General features: G+C 42.5%; 1 protein-coding gene across 1 annotated transcript in view; it reads right to left on the bottom strand.

The window, feature by feature from the left end:
• The window catches only part of LOC122564222 (myeloperoxidase-like), an 83,472-nt gene that overhangs the window by 472 nt on the left and 59,429 nt on the right, over positions 1–23,571 (bottom strand). The window contains exons 7-11 of the mRNA XM_043718919.1: positions 22,375–22,732; positions 17,554–17,714; positions 13,695–13,953; positions 10,232–10,402; positions 2,903–3,140 (exon numbers count right to left, since the gene is read on the bottom strand). Of these exons, the coding sequence (XP_043574854.1) occupies positions 2,903–3,140; positions 10,232–10,402; positions 13,695–13,953; positions 17,554–17,714; positions 22,375–22,732 (1,187 nt within the window). The remainder of the gene's footprint in view (positions 1–2,902; positions 3,141–10,231; positions 10,403–13,694; positions 13,954–17,553; positions 17,715–22,374; positions 22,733–23,571) is intronic.

The following is a 23,571-nucleotide window of genomic DNA, read 5'->3' as shown; positions in this document are numbered from 1 at the left end:
CATCAACTTGGGTTTGATTGAAGCCTTGGGCGACTATCTGTGTGGAGTTTGGACATTCTACTTGTGGTCTGTGTTGGTTACCTCCAGGGGCTCCGGTTTCCTCCCACAATACAAAGATGTGCAGGTTAGGCGGATTGGCCATGGGAAATTGCCCCGGAGGTGCCCCTCCTCCAAGTCCCTCCTCCCTACCTTTTATCTTCTCCTGCTGAACACTCTCTGCTAGGTCGACGGTGCCCTCCACCGCATCTCCTCCACTTCCCGCTCCTCCGCCCTTGAGCCCCGCCCCTCCAACCGCCACCAGGACAGAACCCCACTGGTCCTCACCTACCACCCCACCAACACCGCCAAACCACAACAACGCGACGGTCGGAGGAGGAGCGTCTTATCTTCCGACTGGGAGCCCTCCAACCACAGGGGATGAACTTGGACTTCACCAGTTTCTTCATCCCCCCTCCCCCCACCTTGTCTCAGCCGAGTCCCTCCCGCCCGGCACCGCCTTCCTGTCCTGCAGTCTTCTTCTTGTCCTCTCCGCCTCCACCCTACTCCGACCTATCACCTTCACCTTGACCTCTTTCCACCTATCACATTTCCAACGCCCCTCCTCCAAGTCCCTCCTCCCTACCTTTTATCTTCTCCTGCTGAACACTCTCTGCTCATTCCTGAAGAAGGGCCTGTGCCCGAAACGTCGAATCTCCTGTTCCCTGGATGCTGCCTGACCTGCTGTGCTTTTCCAGCAATAAAGTTTCAACTTTGATCTCCAGCATCTGCAGACCTCACTTTCTTGCAGTCTTCTGCAGTCTTCTTCTTGACCTCTCCGCCTCCGTCCTACTCCGACCTATCACCCTCACCTTGACCTCTTTCCACCTATCACATTTCCAACGCCCCTCCTCCAAGTCCCTCCTCCCTACCTTTTATCTTCTCCTGCTGAACACTCTCTGCTCATTCCTGAAGAAGGGCCTGTGCCCGAAACGTCGAATCTCCTGTTCCCTGGATGCTGCCTGACCTGCTGTGCTGTTCCAGCAATAAAGTTTCAACTTTGATCTCCAGCATCTGCAGACCTCACTTTCTCCCCGGAGGTGGTTTAGCCATGGAAAATACAGGGTTACAGGAATAGGCCGGGTTGGGGGAGGGAGGGGATGCATTGGCTAAATGACCTGTTTCTATACTGCAGGGATTCTTAAAAAAAGATTAATTGTTCTTATAACTGATTTAGTTTCAGTTTCTCATGTACTCATAACAATTTTATAATTTCTCCACCGCTTTCTTGGTTTCTTTGAGCCAGTTGTTTTATTAAGGAACAGGAATCAGAGTATTTCTCACATACTGATGAATTTCTACAATATAGAAACTTGCTCTGTGGTCAGCCCATTATGTCCTGGTTCAGGGAGTTTGGATTCAATTTGAGTCAAACTAAAAGCCTGAATAAGGTTGCTAATTTATGTTAAATTCCGAACAACTTTGTCTTGTAGCAACTGAAAATTAGTTACAATTAGCCAAATTTATCTTATGTTGCAATAATATCTTCATAAGAGAATTCAATCCATATAGCATCTGGGACTTTACATCGATTGTAAAATTATTCAAATACGGTAACATCTCAGAACATGAAAGAAATGCATGCAATACAGGAAACTGGATAGGCTCCTGATGATAAATTAAAGATGAGAGAGGTTGCCAGGCTAGAACAGAGAAAAGGACAATTTAGTAGCAATGCATCCTTCCAAAAGTTGCTTCTTCTCTTTGCAAGAGAGTGCTCTTTAAGGGGAAGAAATTACCAATCACTGGAAATAATATGGAGCTGCTTCATCTTACATCTCCCTGTATTACTGACGTTTTCAGCATTAAAGTTTCGGAAATTGTTGGTGAATTAGGAGTTGAAAGGGCACACCCAGTCCCTAGGCTCCAGCACATACTTTTGTGTAATCTATAAGTTGATATTTAGCACGAACACATCAGTGGCAAGAACTGCAAACACGAGCTTTTCTGCAGCAATAAAACAATGAACTGCGGAGGCTGGAAACCTGAAACAAAAGCAGAAATTGCTGGAGAAACTCAGCAGGTCTGGCAGCATCTATGGAGAGAAGACGGAGGTAATGTTTTGTGTCCAATGAACCATTTTTCAGAAGAGTCCTGAATAGAATCAGGTTCTGAAGAAGGGTCACTGGCCCCAAGCGTTAACTTTGGTTTCAGTGGCTATTGAGCAATTGGTTTCTCACATGTCCCGCCTGTTTATTTTTTGCTGTTCCAGTTCCACCAGAACTGGGAGAGAAATTCCTCTACAAAGGATCAACATGACATGCGTGCACAATTACTTCCTACTTTGCTGTGGTGTGTTCTGCATCAGAGAGAATATCACCCTCCACCCTCCAACAATAATGGTTCAGCTCCAAAATCATTGCCACATAGGTCTGCTCAATACTTTATTACACTTCATAAAAAAAATTAAACTCTTGTGGAAAGAATCAGCGAGATAAGTTGTTTAAGTAGACAGCAGATAAGCAAAAAGACAAGGTTCCTTTTCAACTCTCCAGTTACCAAAGGTCTGGAAAACTTGCTGTTTCAGGATCAAATTTAAGGCAGTCACTAAATGAGGTACATAATCATGTTCAGTTGTCAATTTTCTTCATAGAAGTGGGTTGATTACTCAATTCAGTTCTCAAACATCACCCCGTTTCTGTAAAGAATAGAAGATGCTGGATTGAAGATCGATTGGGGTTGGTATCCAAATTTTTAATGTACTGATTTTCCACCTGAACCAAACCTACCTATATTGGGGTGATATACATTCCCCCCAGCACCACTGTGCTGTGGCAACTCCACACAGAGTGAAGCTCAGTGGAAAATCCATATTTTTGCAACACAAACATCACAAGATTATTTTTTTGATACCATTTTCCATTACCTGTCTCCATCCCTCAATTCTTGGAATTGCTTTCCTATCAGACAGGCGAACAACTGGCCTACTCTTCCATGCTTCACAAAGGGTTCAATGATTCCTGCCAGCCACAAGTCAATGTTTTCTGGAGTTCCATACAGTTTGATGAGATTATTTGCCACTGTTGGGTTTTTGAGAACTTTGCTGAATTCCTTCTTATTTTTCGGTGCTCTAAGACCGCAGAATCTTCTCCAGGAATTGTATCCTTCGTGATATTTGGTAAAAAGAAAAGGAAATGTTAGTTTATAGGCATGATGGAAATGGCAACCAATTAACTGCCAATTGAAACTGTAAAGAAGCAGAGGCTATGATTTGTGTAATCTATAAGTTGATATTTAGCACGAACACATCAGTGGCAAGAACTGCAAACACGAGCTTTTCTGCAGCAATAAAACAATGAACTGCGGAGGCTGGAAACCTGAAACAAAAGCAGAAATTGCTGGAGAAACTCAGCAGGTCTGGCAGCATCTATGGAGAGAAGACGGAGGTAATGTTTTGTGTCCAATGAACCATTTTTCAGAAGAGTCCTGAATAGAATCAGGTTCTGAAGAAGGGTCACTGGCCCCAAGCGTTAACTTTGGTTTCAGTGGCTATTGAGCAATTGGTTGCTCACATGATACAGTCATAGAGTCATAGAGAAGGACAGCACGGAAACAGGCCCTTCAGTCCATGCTGACCAGATATTCTAAATTAATCTAGCCCCATTTGTCAGCACTTGGCCCATATCCTTCTAAACTCTTCCTATTCATATACCCATCCAGTTGCTTTTTAATTGTGGTATTTGTACTTGCCTCCACCACTTCATCTGGCAGCTCATTCCATACATGTACCATCCTTTGTGTGAAACAGTTGTCCCTTAGGTCCGTTTTAAATCTCTCCCTTCTCATCCTAAACTTCTGCCCTCTAGTTTACGACTTCCCACTCCAGGAAACAGATGTATTTAAAAAATGTTAGCAATATATATTTGTTGAACTGAAACTATACCTTATAAATGTCATAAATATGCAAGCAGGATGAAATGATGGAATGGGTTGCAATGCAATAATCTGATTGTTTTAGGAGAGAAGGAAGCCAATGATTCCGATTGAGTGCAGTATTGGAGTATACCTTCAGCCTCAAAGAGGATCTCTCAGCTAATAAGGTTGTTGTGTTATTCATAGTGGTGTACTGAATGATAGAATAGAATCATAGAATCCTTACAGTGTTGAACCAGGCTATTCAGTCCATCCCACCCAGACTCACCCACCCCAACCCTTGTTGAATGTTTTGAATGCAAAGATAGATGGATTTTCAAAAGGAATTAAGGGCTATGGTGAGCGGGTGGATAAGTGGCGTGAGTCCATGAGAAAATCAACCATGCTCTTATTGAATGAAAGGGTAGGCTTGAGGGGCCAGATGGCCTACTGCTATTCCTATTTGTTTTGTTCTTACCTACCCTACCCCTTTGGCATGTCAGCAGTAAGTTAGCATCGGAGATATAAAGGGTCCTGGGGATAATGGGGGAGGTATATGGGTTGGTGTAGAGCTTATGGAGAAACATTGGCTGCAGGGGGTTACTAGGGAACATGGGTGAGTAAAGGGATATCATCTGGCCTGGATGGTATGGAGGGTAATGAGGGTAATGGGCATGGGAACAGGGCTACAGTGAATAGGGGTTGATATGGAAGTGGCAGTGGCACTGTGTGTGGGAGGGAGGGGTTATGAAGTATGTGGGCTGAAGGGCTGTTTTGGTTTCATTAGTTTTCAATCTTCTACACTGTGCTGGTGCATAGTGGAGACTTGTGGCCAGTTTCCCCTCTCAATCTGAGATCAACCCGACCTAACTCCCAGGGAATTCCCTGAACCTGGAATGTAATCTCAACCTTCTGAGTAAGTATTTTCCTGGTTGCGTCTGCAGAGCCAGGAAACATTTCATCTCTGCACCAGAGTGAAAATCCAGTCTGACTGGAATCAAAACTGTTTGTCAGTACCCCAAAGTGCACATCAATTGTCAAATTTGATCTTGGATTTCTCAGGAATTTTTCTCCAGACCTTAAGACGTGGTGGGTCATCAATTCTCATTAAACTTCATGAGCTAATGAGAGTCCAGAGAAAGTATATTCCTGTTAGGGTGAAAGAAAAGGCTGGTAGGATAGGGAATGCTGATGACAAAAGAAATTGAGGGTTTGGTTAAGAAAAGGAAGGAAGCATATGTCAGGTATAGGCAAGATAGATCGAGTGAATCCTTAGAAGAGTATAAAGGCAGTAGGAGGATACTTAAGAGGGAAATCAGGAGGGCAAAAAGGGGACATGAGATAGCTTTGGCAAATAGAATTAAGGAGAATCCAAAGGGTTTTTACAAATGCATTGACAAAGGCTAAGTAGGGACAGAATAGGGCCCCTCAAAGATCAGAAAGGCAGCCTTTGTGTGGAGCCGCAGGAGATGGGGGAGATACTAAACGAGTATTTTGCATCAGTATTTACTGTGGAAAAGGACATGGAAGATAGAGAATATTGGGAAATAGATGGTGATATCTGTCCATATTACAGAGGAAGAAGTGCTGGATGTCTTGAAACGCATAAAAGGGGATAAATCCCCAGGTCCTGATCAGGTGTACCATAGAACTCTGTGGGAAGCTAGGGAACTGATTTCTGGGTCTCTTACTGAGATATTTGTATTATCGATAGTCACTGGTGAGGTGCCGGAAGACAGGAAGTTGGCTAACTTGATGCCACTATTTAAGAAACGTGGTAAAGACAAGCCAGGGAACTATAGATTAGTGAGCCTGATGTCAGTGGTGGGCAGGTTGTTGGAGGGAATCCTGAGGGACAGGATGTACATATATTTGGAAAGGCAAGGACTAATTAGGGATAGTCAACATGGCTTTGTGCGTGGGAAATCATGTCTCACAAACTTGATTGAGTTTTTTGAAGAAATAACGAAGAGGATCGATGACAGCAGAATGGTAGATATGATCTATCTGGACTTCAGTAAGGCGTTCGACAAGGTTCCCCATGGGAGACTGGTTAGCAAGGTTAGATCTAATGGAATACAGGGAGAACTAGCCATTTGCATACAGAACTGGCTCAAAGATAGAAGACAGAGAGTGTGGTGGAGCGTTGTTTTTCAGACTGGAGGCCTGTGACCAGTGGAATGCCACAAGGATCGGTGCTGGGTCCACTACGTTTCATCATTTATATAAATGGTTTGGATGTGAGCATAAGAGGTAACGTTAGTAAGTTTGCTGATGACACCAAAATTGGAGGTGTAGTGGACAGCGAAGAGGGTTACCTCAGATTACAACAGGATCTGGACCAGATGAGCCAATGGGCTGAGAAGTGGCAGATGGAGTTTAATTTAGATAAATGTGAGGTGCTGCATTTTGGGAAAGCAAATCTTAGCAGGACTTATACACTTAATGGTAAGGTCCTAGGGAGTGTTGCTGAACAAGGAGACCTTGGAGCACAGGTTCATAGCTCCTTGAAAGTGGAGTTGCAGGTAGATAGGATAGTGAAGAAGGCATTTGGTATGCTTTCCTTAATTGGTCAGAGTATTGATTTCAGGAGTTGGGCGGTTATGTTGCAGGTGTACAGGATGTTGGTTAGGCCACTGTTGGAATATTGCGTGGCAATTCTGGTCACCTTGCTATCGGAAAGACTTTGTGAAACTTGAAAGGCTTCTGAAAAGATTTACAAGGATGTTGCCAGGGTTGAATGATTTGAGCTATAGGGAGAGGTTGAACAGCTGGGGCTGTTTTCCATGGTGCGTCAGAGGCTGAGGGGTGACCTTATAGAGGTTTTTAAAATATGAGTGTCATGGATAGGATAAATAGACAAAATCTTTTCCCTGGTGTCAGGGAGTGCAGAACTAGAGGGCGTAGGTTTAGGGTGAGAGGGGAAAGATACAAAAGAGACCTACGGGGCAACCTTTCCACACAGAGGGTGGTACGTGTATGGAATGAGTTGCCGGAGGAAGTGATGGAGGTTGGTTCAATTGCAACATTTAAGAAGCATTTGGATGGGTATATGAATAGGAAGGGTTTGGAGGGATATGGCTTGAGTGCTGGCAGGCAGAACTAGATTGGGTTGGGATATCTGGTCGGCATGGACAAGTTAGACCAAAGGGTCTGTTTCCATGCTGTACGTCTCTATGTTTCTATGACTCTAAGAGATCATAATTCTTCATGTTTGCAGAATCAGAAAAGTGCAATTTCAATGGGAGAAGTTCAACACCAAGAAATAAGAATTGAAACTAATGTTTTGGGAAATTGAAATATGTGGACATTACAGACAATAAACATGATAATGGGAGCCTAACATCATGTGAGAGAGGTCCTGGGTAGTGGAGTTTGAGGTTGGCAGGCTGTTGAAGAAAATGTTTCAATTACCACAAAGGTTTAATGAGTCAGAAATGAGTGAATATAGAATTAAGTTGAATGTGGAAGTTCAAGATCAAGACAAAAATTGGATTGCTGATGGTGATGTCAGCCTGAATGGACTGACAGACAAATGAATGGAATCAGGGAAAAGGTGGAATATTTTTGTGGGGGAATGAAAGAGAATGGTTTTGGTCTTTCCAGTGTGGAGTGAAGGAGTAATTTATTTATCCAATAAATTGACCTGGACGTTTGAGAAGGGCAATGGAATCACAGTCCCTACATTGTGGAAGTAGGCCATTCAGCCCACAATGTCCCTCCAAAGACCATCCCACTCAATCCCTGTAACCCTTCATTTTCCATGGGTAATCCATCTAGGTGGCATTCTAGCATGACCAACATCTTTGGATTGTTAGAGGAAGCCAGACTACCCAGAGGAAACCCACACAGACACAGGGAGAATGTGCAAACTCCACACAGACAGTTGCCTTAGGGTGGAATCCAGGGGCCTAGTGCTGTGAGGCAGCAAACCACTGAGCCATCATGCCATTCTGATGGGAGTTGGGAAAATTCCTGGCTTGGCTCAATTGCCTCAGGAGAAAATGCCAGAGAAGACAGGCTCTTTATTGTTGGTGAGGGGGGACAGTCAGGCATGTCAATCTATAAGGAGGTCTGAGGGAGCCATATGGATGCTGAGGCAGGCTGTTCAAAAAGACTCACTTGGTCCTAGAGGAATCATCCCAGCTATGATGCAAAGGTTAGTGTCCTTCAGCCCTCACCATTCATGGTTTCCCCATGGCTCTTCCTATGCCCATGCTAGAGAGATACCGCTTTCAGTCCCAATCATCCACTGTTGATTGTATAGAAATAATGCATCCTATTGTTATAACAGGTTCTTTTTAAGAGTTATTCATGCAGTGCTAACAAAAACTCCTTCTTATACAAAATAATAAATGTGTCAATTATTCAGATCCTTTGAATTATCAACAGCAGAATTTGCAGGCCTTTGAAACTTCTCCACCTCACAAATAAACACTGTGAAATTGTCAGCAGAGATTGCAAAATAGACCTGTCAGTCAGACAGGGGTCAAGTAATTCAACCGTTATGAAATGCCTGGATTTTCAGCCAAGAAGTCAGTTAAATAGCTGAACAAAATAAAATTATTAGAAGAATCAGGGGCTGCACTTTTACGACAGAGATGGGAACTCTCCTCTGGTGTAAAACTGACTGGAGTTTAGATTTTAGGAGCGGTGGAGGACAGTGAGGCTGTAAATAGTACGGAAATGTTCAATTAAAACAGCCGTGAGAACAATGCAGGCGGGCCAGACGAAATAGGAATCTTGTTCAGGTACTGATGGCAGTCTTCACTGAGACTTCCAGCACCTTTACTGTCATCATTGTTAAAAATTTCCATAATCCTTGATTCTGGAGAAGGCATGTCACTGACAACTGAAGCACCTGAGAGGCATCTCATACCAGAGGGCCTTCTCAGAGGACAGAATGTGTGTCTCTTTCTGAGTCTGTAGTCTCAAGACAAAACTTAAAGTACCACCAAAAAATTCCCAACTGAACGACGGACCTTCTGGGCATCATTACATCCAGTGGGTTAGAGAATTGGAGAATTTCTCTCACATTACTGGAACATTTCACAGGTACGAAGAGTGGAATGCACTCTTTAAAGCTGCTGAAATCTGTCCCAAACAAACTGCATCTGAAATCTCCTCCCAAAACTACATCTGTGCCCCGGAAGCTGCTCAAGATTCCAGATACATAGCATCATCGAGGTGAGTGCGTGGTCAGTTACTCAAAGTAAGTGATGTCTTTGAAAATGTGTTGCAAAAGAGTATTGCTATGGTCGATACAACTTGGTGAAGGCCATTTTTCATCTTTATGCTGAAATGAGGACTGTCTCTGCTTGCAGTGTGCTCTTAAATGCACTTTGCAAGGTATAATAAGAATTTCAGAAGAAGGGCCACTGGACCTGAATCTCTGCTTTCTCTGCACAGATGCTGTAAGACTGGGTATGTCTCTCCAGCAATTTCTGTTTTGCTCTAGTCAAAATTTCTGTTGCATCCTCTGTACATTACTGCTTCAAAATTCATGATTGGAAATTGGTATTAACCATCACTGAAGCCCCTCATTTTCAACATCCTGTAGGTTATGACTGATCAGAAATTGAACTGGACTAACCACACTATCACTACAAGAGGAGATCAAAGGCAAGGAATCCTCCAGTAAGTAACTCATTTCCTCATCCCCCCAATGCCTGTCAACTATCTACAAGTCAGGGGTGCGATGGAATCCTCCTCACTTGTCTGGATATATGCAGCTCCAACAAACTCAAGAAGCTTTGCATCATCATTTATATGGGTGACATGATGGCTCAGTGTTTAGCACTGCTGCCTCCAACCTTGGACAACTGTCTGTGTGGAGTTTGCACATTCTCCCTCTGTCTGTATGGGTTTCCTCCGGCTGCTCTGGTTCCCTCCCACAGCCCAAAGATGTGCAGGGTTAAGTGGTTTGGCCATGCTAAATTGCTCTGCAGCATCCAGAGATGTGCAGGCTATGCAGGTTAGCAATGGGAAATGTGGAATTATGGGGATAGGAAAGAGGCCTGGGCCTGGAAGCTATGCTCTTTGGATAGTCAGTGCAGATTTGATGAACTGATTGGTCTCTTTCTGCAGTATAGGGATTCTAAGATTCTATGAGTATCCAGGACAAAACAGCCTGCTTGATTAGCACCACATTCATAAACATTGACTCCCTGTATCATTGATACTCAGTGCAGCAGTGTATAACATAATGCACTTTCATGCTATGTCCTCACTCTTCACAGGATCTTTCCCCTCCCCTCATTTATACTCTATTTGGCCCCTTGGATGAAATACAAAAGGCACTAAAACTGCATCACTTCACACTTGACTTTGAATTCTCCATTACCTGGAAGTCCATGATCCCGGCCTCGTTGCATGTTCAGAGAAGCCAAGTCATCAGCCACCTGACTAACATTTTCAAACAGATGATCATACAAGTCATTCACAAGAACGATATCTTGCTTCATTAGTTTGTTTGGATATTTAATTAATCCACGAAGAAATGGATCAATTCCACCTAAAAGGCAAGGAAGAATGTTTTTTACTGAAATTCTCTAAACATTTCAAGGACTATTATTCAATCTGTGGTGTTGCACTTGGGGAGAGAAGGCAAAGTCCGCACAATTATGGGATAACGGAGAGGGAAGGGAAGTAGAAAAAGCATGAGAAGAATGAGGTGCTGTGTAAATATAAAGGCAAGATCAATCCTTTAAACTTTAGGAGGTAAAGAGTTAACAAAGGTCAATGAGATTAGGAATTATCAATGAGTGGAAAGAGGTACAGGCAGAAGGTTACAGACTCCACCTATGCTTCCATTTATCTGTTACTAAAATCTGCCTCCATATCTTTGTTACCTCTTGATCTTACTATTACAATTCTCTCCTGACTGACCTCCGACCTTTGATTCTCCATAAACTTGAGCTCATTCAAAATTCCACTCCAAGTCCCAGTCATCAATCACCACAGTGAGGCAGTGGGGGTAGGCAAGTGGTTTTTACAGGTAATGGGACTCTCAATGCTGTAGCAAGGCATTGATTTTATAGGTGCCGCATGTTGAAAGGTGTGTTGGAACAGCCAGGGTTAGCATACCCTTAGCATGTATATTGGCTGCACTTGTGTCACAGGATATCATGCCAATTTCATCCTGCACCAGTTGGCCACTCGCACCATATGCAAACCATTAGGACCTACCAATGTTTGTCAGCCTGGAAAGAAGGGCTCCCTGCTCAATGCTTTCCTCTGCTACCTGACATTGTGTGCACAATTGGAGCTATGCAGACCACCAGGGGATGTTGTAGAGCAAATCATCAGCATTCTGATACATTAATCCTCAGATATGTAGATCATTGGGGAGAACTTCAGTAATCACTGCAGTGTGTCCCCAAATTCAAGGGCATTGTATGATCTGATGGCACAAGATTGTAGCTTTCTATTAGACTTTGCAAGGAGCAAGAGGAGGCAGACAAGGAAGAGGAGGAGAAGAAAGGATGGAAGCATCCAGGATTTTAATCCTCCAGACAGGCCATCAATGAGCAGTTTATTTAGATTCTGGTTCAGTTAAAATCTTAAGACTACCACAGCTTCTCCACAACTTTTCCATTCCTTTGGACTATCTAGTCTTCTTGGTCAAAAATCCTGAAATAAAAATCAGCATTAACAGTAATAATTATGTAATAAATTCATTCCAAAGTATATCCAACGATACATACAGAATAAATCTCTTTGTATATTCCCATAGCACTCGGCCTGTGATGCCAAACCTTAGTCTAGAGCTTTTACTAGGTACTGTCTGGAAAACAATTACCTTTCATTGAGTGAGATTGCCAATGGTTTTGTAAGATGCCCTTATGAAGGACTGGGCCTTGAGAGTCAGCCTTCAGATTGCAACAGCTCACAAAAGGTGGCAGCAATCGATCTTAGCTGAGTTGTCTGGGTGGCTGTGTTTGCGAGGGAGAGTGATCCCAACAGCATGTGTTCGATTCCTGGACCAACTAAGATTACCATGAAGATCCTGCCTTCTCAACCTCACATCTTGCCTGAGACATGGTAATGCTTAGGCTAAACTGGCCATCTGTCTCAAATGAGGGCACTGCCCTATAGTCTTCTCAGACTAATACAGAGTGTAAATTGTCAGTAATTGTGCTGCACTGTATTTGGGTGGTGTGCCTGTCAGACCACATAGTTGGAGAGATAAAGCAGCATTGAAAGATTGTGGCATGCTGCTGTCATTGGATGGTGTGTGAAGGCGAGATGGAGAATCTGTATGTTATGCCTGAGATCTAAGTTTCAGTGAGGGCTAAGGTTTGTGTGATCAGCATGGGGTACTTTGAGCAGTGTGCAAGGGTGATGCTTTATGGATAGGAGATGTGACTTGAAGAGGCAGTCATTGACCTCTTTTTACAAATGTGAAGTCATTGAACATGTTTCGGCAAGTACCAGACTCCATGCGTTGACATCCTTTACTTTCTGCTCCCATTCTTTTCAGCTGGCCTTCCTTAAGGACATCCTGACCCCTCTTCTTCTGGCCACCATTTAATTACCCAAGCACCCTCTTCCTGATATGCTATTCCATATGGATATCACTTTTACTACTGCATTCACTTAAGTGTTGCCTCAGACTCTGATGGCACCTCTGTATTTCAGCTGTTTTGTCAATGTTTGGACCAAGGCCAAAATGAGGTGTGGAGACTGGTGGTCCAAGCAGAACCCAAACTGAGAACATGTCATGGCTGAATGATATAATAGAACTACCAGTTATGCCCTTTATTGATGGTTGTGATTAGACTGGTTTGGCACTAATTTTATGGATTAGAATTGTTCTGCTGTTGACAGGAAATATGTGGGCAAAGGGCTATTGTAGTGTAGTGGCAGTGTCTGAGTTCAAGTGTTACCTGTCCCTTACATATGTCAAAACATGTCTGTGGTTGATTAAGAACATCAAGATCATTCTGAGTATTAGAATAAATATACTTGGGCAATGGCCCTAATATTGAGAAGATCCCAGTGTTTGTAGCTGTACTGGAATTGCTTGGCCAGACAATTGCTTGGCTCGCTAGTTCTGGAGCACAAATCTTCAATACTATAGTTATTGGGAGGTTGTGAGGGCCTAAATAATCCCTTCTCGTCCCTTCCAGTCTCCATAACTTTCCCTAGCCGTATAGATCTGAAATCTCTGCTATCCAATTTGGGTCAAAAGTTGCAGATCTCCAACTTTATTCAATCCATGATGTGGAGAGGCTAGTGTTGCTGGGGTGTACAAAGTTAAAAATCACACAACATCAGTTTATAGTCCAACAGGTTTATTTGGAAGGACTAGCTTTCAGAGTGGTGCTCTTTCATCAGGTGATTGTGAAACATAAGATACAGAATCTATAGCAAAGGATTGACAGCGGCATGCAACTGAAATGATATATTGAACAAAGCTGGATTGTTGTTAAGTCTTTCATCTTTTAGAATGGGTTCCAGGTATCGGTTCATTAATATGCAAATCCCAGAACTTCTTTTAAGTCACCTTCTCGAGATAACTTAAGATTTGATAACAAAAGGTGACATCTTTAATTTTTTTACTCAGTCCATTATTGGTGGCCTCCCTTCATTTAGCTGGACACTAAATTCTTAATTCCCTCTCTAAACCTCCCTGCCTTTCTACCTCACTCTCCTCTTCTATGGCAATCATCCTGATATTACTTTACTTGGCTCAATGCGAAGGCCAACAATATAAAAAATGAAATGGCAATATTGTATCAAATGAACTGTACCCATTCAATACATCAACACCTAGGGTAGTCATGTTACAGTGTGCTTCTTACCTTGGTATATCAATTTCCCTGGAATGAAGAAGGAATTACGCAGCAATAAATTGGGAAATTTGTGATGTTCCTTGTAACTTTCATTCAGACGTGGCACTATTTTATGAATCGAAGCATGTCCAAATCGGAAGGCTGCAGTGGCAAAAGCATTCTTAATACTTGGATCAATGGAACTATTATAATTTCTGTACTTGGGCAGGTATTTCCTCATTGCTCTTGGGCCAATTATTTTGGGTAGGTAGTCTCTGTAGGTAATTATCTGTATGTGAAGAAAGGTGAGAAAACAACTCACTAAGCGAATTAATCTGGAAATCAATAATATCACAGGATTGATGTCAGAAAGTTAAGAGTATAGTATTCCTACCACAAAAGGGGAAAAAATATATTTTGGCAATAAGGAATTAAGAAGTGCACTGCAGCTGCCATTTACCCTCTAATTTTAAGATTGAGTTCAAATTTACATCAGCACATGGAACAAAGATTTCATTTATTTTAAATAAGGTAACTGTAGTGCATCAAAACAGAATATTCCTGCCTTCTCAGAGATATAACCTGTAGGCAATTATCAGAAAAATGTGATCACCCATTTGATATTCAACACCTTTTTTTGCCAATTCTTTTCCAGATCAGTACGACTTTTAACTTAGAATATTTCTCCAGAATATTTCTCCTCAAAAATACAAAGAAACCAGAGATTTGATAGTTACGAAATAATGCGGAGGCCTGGGTGTATCTGTCAGAGAATGTAACAGGGGAACATTTTTGCCTTTTGATTGGTGGCAGGCAATCTGACTTGCTTTCAGTGGGGGTGATTGTCGTGTTAACAAGATTAAGTTGTGCCAAAGAGACTGTGCTGAATTCTCTTATTGTTTGCAAAGATAGATATACATGTTTCAGCATGTATATGTTGCCAACCTGCTGCAACTTCCTATACATACCATGATTTATTTTACAGGATAGGTTTGGAAGTGTGAAAAAGAAAGCTTAGTGTCATACTAGGTAGTGAGAAAGAAGGGAAGATGGATGAGCAAGTGAGCAAAGGTGAAACAAATGATGGAAAATGTATATCGGAACGGATGCCCTAATTTCCCTTTTAGGCTATTCGTTGCAAGGATGAAAGCATCTTTGGCTTGGCCAGCATTTAAAGTCATAGAGTCATAGAGATGTACAGCATGGAAACAGACCCTTCGGTCCAACCTGTCCATGCCGACCAGATATCCCAAACCAATCTAGTTCCACCCGACAGCACACGGCCCATATCCCTCTAAACCCTTCCTATTCACATACATATCCAGATGCCTTTTAAATGTTGCAATTGTACTAGCCTCCACCACTTCCTCTAGCAGCTCATTCCATACACGTATCACCCTCTGTGTGAAAATGTTGCCCCTTAGGTCTCTTTAATATCTATCCCTTCTCATCCTAAACCTATGCCCTCTAGTTCTGGATTCCTCGACCTTTGGGAAAAGACTTTGTCTATTTATCCTATTCTTGCCCCTCATAATTTTCTAAACCTCTATAAGGTCACCCCTCAGCCTCCGATACTCCCGGGAAAACAGCCCTAGCCTATTCAGCCTCTCCTTATTGCTCAACTCCTCCAACCCTGGCAACGTCCTTGTAAATCTTTACTGAACCCTTTCAAGTTTCACAACATCTTTCCGATAGGAAGGAGACCAGAATTGCACGCAATATTCGATCAGTGGCCTAACGAATGTCCTGTACAGCCGCAACATGACCTCCCAACTCCTGTACTCAATACTCTGACCAATAAAGGAAAGCATACCAAATGCCTTCTTCACTATCCTATTTACCTGCAACTCCACTTTCAAGGAGCTATGAACCTGCACTCCAAGGTCTCTTTGTTCAGCAACACTCCCTAGGACCTTAACATTAAGTGTCTCAGTCCTGCTAAGATTTGCTTTCCCAAAATGCAGCACCTCACATTTATCTAAATTAAACTCCATCTGCCACTTCTCAGCCCATTGGCCTATTTGATCAAAATCCCATTGTAATCTGAGGTAACCTTCTTCACTGTCCACTACACCTCCATATTTGGTGTCATTGGAAAACTTACTAACTATACCTGTTATGCTCACATCCAAATCATTTATATAAATGATGAAAAGTAGAGGGCCCAGCACTGATCCTTGTGGCACTCCACGGGTCACAGGCCTCCAGTCTGAAAATCAACCCTCTACCACCACCTTTGAGCCAGTTCTGTCTCCAAATAGCTAGTTCTCCCTGTATTCCATGAGATTTAATCTTGCTAACCAGTGTCCCATGGGGAACCTTGTTGAATGCCTTACTGAAGTCCAGATCGATCACATCTACCACTCTGCCCTCATCAATCCTCTTTGCTACTTTCTCAAAAAACTCAATCAAGTTTATGAGACATGATTTCCCATGCACAAAGCCATGTTGACTATCCCTAATCAGTTGTTGCATTTCCAAATACATGTACACCCTGTCCCTCAGGATTCCCTTCAACAACTTGCCCACCACCGACGTCAGGCTCACTGGTCTATCATTGCCTGGTTTGTCCTTACCACCGTTCTTAAACAGTGGCACCACATTAACCAACCTCCAGTCTTCCGGCACCTCACCTGTGACTATCGATGAGACAAATATCTCAGCAAGAGGCCTAGCAATCACTTCCCCAGTTTCCCACAGAGTTCTAGGGTATACCTGATCAGGTCCTGGGGATTTATCCACTTTTATGTATTTCAAGACATCCAGCCCTTCCTTATTTATTTCCCATTTCTAGTTAACCTGGAGAAAGTGGCAGTTAGCTGCCTTGAACTATTGCAGTCCATGTGCTACAGGTACACCCCCAATGTTGAAAGGGATCTCCAGAATGTTGACCTAGTGGAAGTAAAGGAAGAATAATATAGTTCTAGGTCAGGTTGGTGTGAGACTTCTTGGAAAATTTTTCCCATGTATCTGTTGTCCTCATTATTTTCGAAGTCATGGATTTGAAGGTTGCTGCTAAAAAATCCTTAGTGAGTTATTGCAGTACATCTTATACATGGTACGCACTCCCAGTGTTTAAATACTTTGTAAGAACATGGGACCTCATCCTATACTGTGCCATGGTAGCTTTCTAGGTGGATATTGCAATGTCCAGTAACAGATACCTGTTGATAGACATTAGTTACCTTACACTGGTAATCAGATGAAATTTAATTCTCTTCGGCTTTTTCTTGACTTATCTTTGGCAATGTTTCAATTGAAAAACACTGCATTTTTTCTAATTGTTTTGTACACTTCAAGGAACAATGAAATTTATTCAAATAAGTTAATAGGGTGGCATGATTGCTCAGTGGTTAGCACTGCTGCCTCACAGTGCCAGGGTCCCGTGTTTAATTCCTGTCTCGTGCAACTATCTGTGTGGAGTTTGCACACTCTCCCCATGTCTGCGTGGGTTTCCTCTGGGTGCTCCGGTTTCCTACCACAGTCTAAAGATGTGCAGGTCAGATGAAGTGGCCATGCTAAATTGCCTGTAGTGTTAAGTGCATTAGTCAGGATTAAATGTAGGGAATGGGTTTGGGTGGGTTGCTCTTCAGAGGGTCAGTGTGGACTTGTTGGGCCGAAGGGCTTTTCCACACTATAGGAATCTAATCAATCTTAATATAAACAATTCACCCTTAAAAACAGCTTGCTTGACAGTTATTAATTGTGCTTTTTAAGTTAAGTTAGGCCCACTACAAAGGTTATATGTGTCGGTGTAGTATTAGTGGGCCTCAGGGCCTGCACTGTTCTTTGCTCATTGTTAACTATTTAACTAGGGGCACAGTTACAGATGTGTGCACGTTCACTGGCCACATCCATGGATCAGGAGATGATCACACATTTAGTCCACCTGGTGAATTGCTGCAATGATTTTTCTCGTCTCCTGGTAGATTTTTTCTCCACTCCAATGTGGGTTCAGTTCCTTCAGCTCTCTCGCCAAGCGATTGTGTTCCCGGAGGAATAATGTATGGAGCACCGTGATCCTGACATTCTCATTTGCACGCGTGTCACCTGTGTAGTTAAAAGAGGCAAGACAAATTCAGGAACCTGAAATAAAAATAGAAAATGTTGAATATAACGAAGACGTTAATTAGATTCTGAGAAGACAAAATAGTGGTTAAAGTTTGGCTGGAGATTTTTTATAATAAAAGTGGCAGCCTGCTCCACCATGCAACATGATCATGGCTGATCTCTTTGTCTTCCTAACTTCTCATTCTCATCACCCCTGATAATGATTGACTTCCTTGCCTGACAAGAATATATCTACATCCCCTTGAAAATATTCAACGAGGCTGCTTCCCCTGCCTTCTGAGGCAGGGTTCCAAAGTTATACAATCCTCAGTGAAAATAATTCTTACCATTTCTGCCCGAAAAGGGTTTCCTTTCATTTTAAACAGTGTCCCTCGTTCTGGACTTATCCACAGAAGGCAACATTCTTTGTATTTCCACCTTATAAAGGCTACTCAAGATCTTATAGATTTTTCTCATCTACTTGTTCAGATTTGTCCAGCACTGGAGAATTAGGATTTGAACTCAGGCCTCTGTCACTACCTCTGAGCCACAAGCTACTGCTCAAGATGTTATATCCTTGAATCAAAGCACCTCACTATCATGATCACCCTGGAAACAAGCCTAGTCTGTCAAACCATCCCTGATAAGACAGCCACTCATTTCAGCTAACAACGTATCAACCTCCTCTGACCTGCTTTCAATACAGTTACATTGTTCCATAAATCTGTGCACAGTATCCAAGATGTTATGTTTAACTGAAGCATGACTTCCTTACTTTTATAAAATAAAATGACTGGAGATCTGAAATCAAAGCAGAAAGCTCTGGAGAAACTCATTCATTCTGGCAGCATCTGCTGACAGAGAAACTGAGTTAATGGCCCAACGGTTATGCTAGCAAGTTTTGAGAATATTTGTAGCTCAGTTTGGGCTTCTGGATGTAGGTTTGCTCACTGAGCTGGAAGGCTCATTTTCAGACATTTTGTCATCAATGTAGGTAACATCTTCAGTGAGCCTGTGGACGAAGATGATTGCTGCTTTCTATTTATATGTTTGGGTGATGTCATTTCCTGTGGTGATGTCATTCCCAGTTCTTTTTCTCAGGGAGTGCTAAATGGGGTCCAAGTCAATGTGTTTGTTGATAGAGTTCCAGTTGGAATGGCATGCTTCTAGGAATTCTCATGCTTGTCTCTGTTTGGCTTGTCCTAGGATGGATATGTTGTCCCAGTCGAAGTGGTGTCCTTCCTTATCTGTCTGTAAGGATACTAGTGAGAGAGGGTTGTGTCATATTGTGGCTAGTTGATGTTCATGTATTCTGGTGGCTATTTGTCCAATGTAGCGTTTGTTACAGTTCTTGCATGGTATTTTGTACATAACATTAGTTTACTTGTTGTCTGTATAGGATCTTTCAAGTTCTTTAGCTGCTGTTTTAGTGTGTTGGTGGGTTTGTGGGCTACCATAATGCCAAGGGGTTTGAGTAGTCTTTCATGTAGGGGAGAATGGCTAGGGTTTCTGGACACGTCTTGTCTCCCTGTTTGGGTTTGTTGCTGAGAAATCAGTGGACTGTGTTCATTGGGTACCCATTCTTTTTGAATACTCAGATTTTCCTCTGTTCTGTGTAGTTCCTCTGTGCTGCAGCATATGGTGGCTCATTGAAATAATGTTCTGATGCCACTGTGTTTGTGGATGTTGGGATGATGCTTCATCCCACAATCCACATATGAAACTGTATCTGTAAACTAAAATTTTGTGGCTCATGAATTAGAACACCAAGGTTCCCCTTTGCACTTTGGAATTTGGCAATCATTCTTCACCTAGATAATGTTTTGCTTTTAATTCTTCCTACCAAAGTGAACAACCTCATATTTTCCTCACAAAATACTCTCTGATTCTTTCCCACTCACCAAACCTATCTGCATCCATCGACAAATTACTTATGCCCTTTTCACAGCGTACTTTTCTCATTTTAATTCCTACAATCATGATCATATTGAACGGCACAGCAGAGCCAATGGGCTAAATGGCCTACTCATGCTCAACTGACTTTGTTTCTATCTTTGTGTCAACTGCAAATTTTACTCCCAAGCCTTCACTGCCCTTAGTTAAGTCACTGATACAAATTGTAGAAAGCTAAAGCTCCAGCCCAGATTCTTACAAGTCTCCACTCAACACATTCTGTCAATTAGAAAAAGTCCCTTTTCTTCATACTCTGTTTTCTACCAGCCAACCAATCTTTATCCATGCTAATATGTTACCCCTTACAAGATGCACTCCTGCTTTGCCCAATAACCTTTCATATGGCACTTGGTCAGTTGCTCTCTGCAAATCTAACTCTAGTACATCAACAAGCTCCCTTCTTGTCACATCATGTGTTAGTCCTTCAAAGAGCTCCAACGAACTGATTAAAATGATTTCTCTTTCTTAGAACCATGCTTGTTCTTCTCGATTATATTGAGCTTTTGGAAGTGTGGTGCTATAACCTTTTTAATGCTTGATTCTAATACCTTTCCCATAGAAGACATCAAACGATCTAACTCATAGTTTCTTTCTACCACACCCTGCCGCAAACTCCCAGCTTCTTGAATATAGGGTTATTTATGTTATTTTCCAGTTTGATGGAACCGTTACAGAATTTAGGGAATTTTGGAAAGTTAACACCAATTAATCTACAACCTCATTAGCTACCTTTTTTAAGAGGATCCAGGTTTCACCAGTTTCCCCTCCTCCCACCTTATATCAGTCCCAACCTTCCAACCTGGCACCGCCTTCTTGAATGGCCCTATTTGTCCATCTTCCTTCCCATCTATCTGTTCTACCCTCCTCTCCGACGTATCACCTTCATCCCCTACCTTCATCTACTTATTGCATTCCCAGCTACCTTCCCCCCAACCCCACTCCACTCTTATTTATCTCTTAGCCCCCTTGGCCCACAAGCCTCAATCCTGATGAAGGGCTTGTGCCTGAAATATTGATTCTTATGCTCCTCGGATGTTGCCTGACCGGCTGTGCTTTTCCAGCATCACACTCTTGGACACCTCTTTTAAGACCCTTGGATGAAGCCCATCAGAACCCAAAGATTTGCCAAACTGCATCTCCATCAAATTGCTCAGTCCCAATTCCCTGGTGATTTCATCAAGTTCCTCTGTTCCTTCCGCTCCCTGACATATAGCTATCACTGGAATGTTTTTATGTCCTTTGTCATTTCCGTATTATCTACGATTAGTTCCCCATTCTCCCTGTCTAGAGGACTAAAGCTCATTTTACGCATTCATTTACTTTCAAAATGGATGGCACGGTGGCACAGTGGTTAGCACTGTGGCCTCACAGTGCCAGAGACCTGGGTTCAATTCCTGCCTCAGGCGACTCTCTGTGTAGAGTTTGCACATTCTCCCCGTGTCTTCGAGGGTTTCCTCCGGGTGCTCCGGTTTCCTCCCACAATCCAAAAATGTGCAGGTTAGGTGAATTGGCCACGCTAAATTGCCCGTAGTGTTAGGTGAAGGGGTAAATGTAGGGGAATGGGTCTGGGTGGGTTGCGCGTCAGTGTGGACTTGTTGGGCCGAAGGGCCTGTTTCCACACTGTAATCTAATCTAAAAGATATCCTCTGTGGAACTTGATATTTTCTAATTAATCTGTTTAGAGATGTTATTACAGACCTCGGTAGCAGGTGGGACTTGAACCCAGACCTCCTGATCCCGAGGTAGCTGCACTACCACTGCACCACAAAAGCCAGGAGATGAATGATTTTGTACGGCTGAGGAAAACACATTGGAGGGAGGCATGCGGACCACTGTTCCAAGTCAAGAATAAGGACATTTTCTATGACAAAGAGTCAATCTGTTTCTGAGCTGATTGCTGAAAATCTGGAAACAGATGACAACTGATAATGATTAAAGAAGAATCATTTTAATAACACAGCAAACGTGTATAATTAAAAAAATTAGTGTAAAACTGAATGCCAGGATGGATTGTAAGTAATCCTGATCATTACCTATCCAATTCACTTGTGTCAGCAAGGGGAAAATACACAGACAATTATATGAAATCTCCACAGGAATAAAATAGAAGACAGATAAAAAAAAAAGATGGAGAGCTGGAATAATTGTGTCTGGAACTGGCAAAATATATGAATGAGATTCAGTAATAGCGGAACTGATATCTGGGCTGGTGCAAGCTGGTGCATTGATGATAAAAGGAAGCAATCTTTGGAATGGAGAGGATGTGTGTTTAAAAATACAAATCCTGGAAAATCTATTATAAAGCAAACACTGATAATGCCACAGTTCGATTAGTATGTGAAAAAGAACACAGCAGGTTTTAAAGTTTTAAATGTATAGATATCAACGGACTCAAATCAGTTAAATAACCTGCTATGGTACATTTTCTCTAGTCCAGTGTGCATTCCCAGTATTTTTTGCTCATTTCTAATTTGAAATTCCCTTTCTTAATTGACTTAACTGTATTTGATTTGAGCATGGTCCAATGTTTAAATGCATTAATCCTATCTTAATGTCTTTGTAAGATCTTCCAAAGCAAAATTGGCTATCGTCTGCAAATTTGGCTAGTGTTTTGGGCAATTGGTAACAGCTGTATATGGTAACTTAAGCAATGAGATTATATGTACAGAAGGTGCACTATCTGAACTTTCCTTAGTTTATTTCTTACCAGCAATGAAACAGGGGATATCAGGATGATCATTGTCAGCTGTCCGACAGCGATTTTGAGCACAAGGGTTCATTGAATCATTTATAAATGGTAAATGTTCCAATCCATTGTCTGTGAAGACTACATTCACACGTAACCGACCCAAATTACTTGTTTGGTCTCTCAAGAGGTTTGCCTGGGCCTCTGTGCTGCCGTACACCATGCTGGCATCGATGAAGGTTGTTATACCATTTAACTGTTCACGTGTGTGAAGATTTCCAAAGTATTTGGCTGATTGGCGAGTGACACATGCAGGAGCAGAACGGAAGAAAGACAGACATCCGTTTGGGTCCATAATTCTATGATCATCCTGTGGAATCTGTAAGTCAATCAGATAGATAATAATAGGGATTACTTTTTACAATTTATCCTGGTATTCAGATTTACTCAAATTTTTAAATATGATTTATGAGAGTAAGCTCTTAGGTAGGTGTCATTAAACTTCATTTTTCCACCTTTATAGATCTTCTCCAATCACCTTCTGCACCTAAAACTTGAAACTTGTGTCTTTCCTTACAATTAACTTTCCTGGTTCATGATATTACCAAAGTGATATACACAATGTGTATATCATTATATATTTAATATCATTCTTTTATCTTTTCGGTAGACCACAGTCCGCAGCTTAATCTTGTAGGCCCATTGATGTTCAGATGCTTCTTCATTGCCATTCTATCTATTGTAAGATCAGAAGTGGGCAGTGCGCCTACTTCTCCAACCAGGACTCCCGCCCACCCTCTGATGACCCCTTCTCCTGCCTCCAACACACCCCATCCACCTGAACACCCTATGCTGGCCTCTTACCCGCCCTCGATCTCTTCATACCCAACTGCCGCCGTGACCTTGACCGCCTCAACCTCTCCACCCCTCTCACCCACTCCAACCTCTCAACCTCGGAACGTGCGGCCCTCCACTCCCTCCGCTCCAACCCCAACCTCACCATTAAACCGGCAGACAAGGGAGGCACGGTAGTAGTTTGGCACACCGATCTCTATATTGCTGAGGCTAAACGCCAGCTCGCACACACCTCCTCCTACTGTCCCCTTGACCATGACCCCACCTCCCACCACCAAACCATCATCTCCCAGACCATCCATAACCTCATAACCTCAGGGGATCTCCCATCCACCGCCTCCAACCTCAGAGTCCCACAACCCC

This window comes from Chiloscyllium plagiosum, chromosome 28 (genome assembly GCF_004010195.1).
Source record: "Chiloscyllium plagiosum isolate BGI_BamShark_2017 chromosome 28, ASM401019v2, whole genome shotgun sequence".
NCBI lineage: Eukaryota > Metazoa > Chordata > Chondrichthyes > Orectolobiformes > Hemiscylliidae > Chiloscyllium > Chiloscyllium plagiosum.
This window is presented reverse-complemented; position numbering and strand designations above follow the sequence as displayed.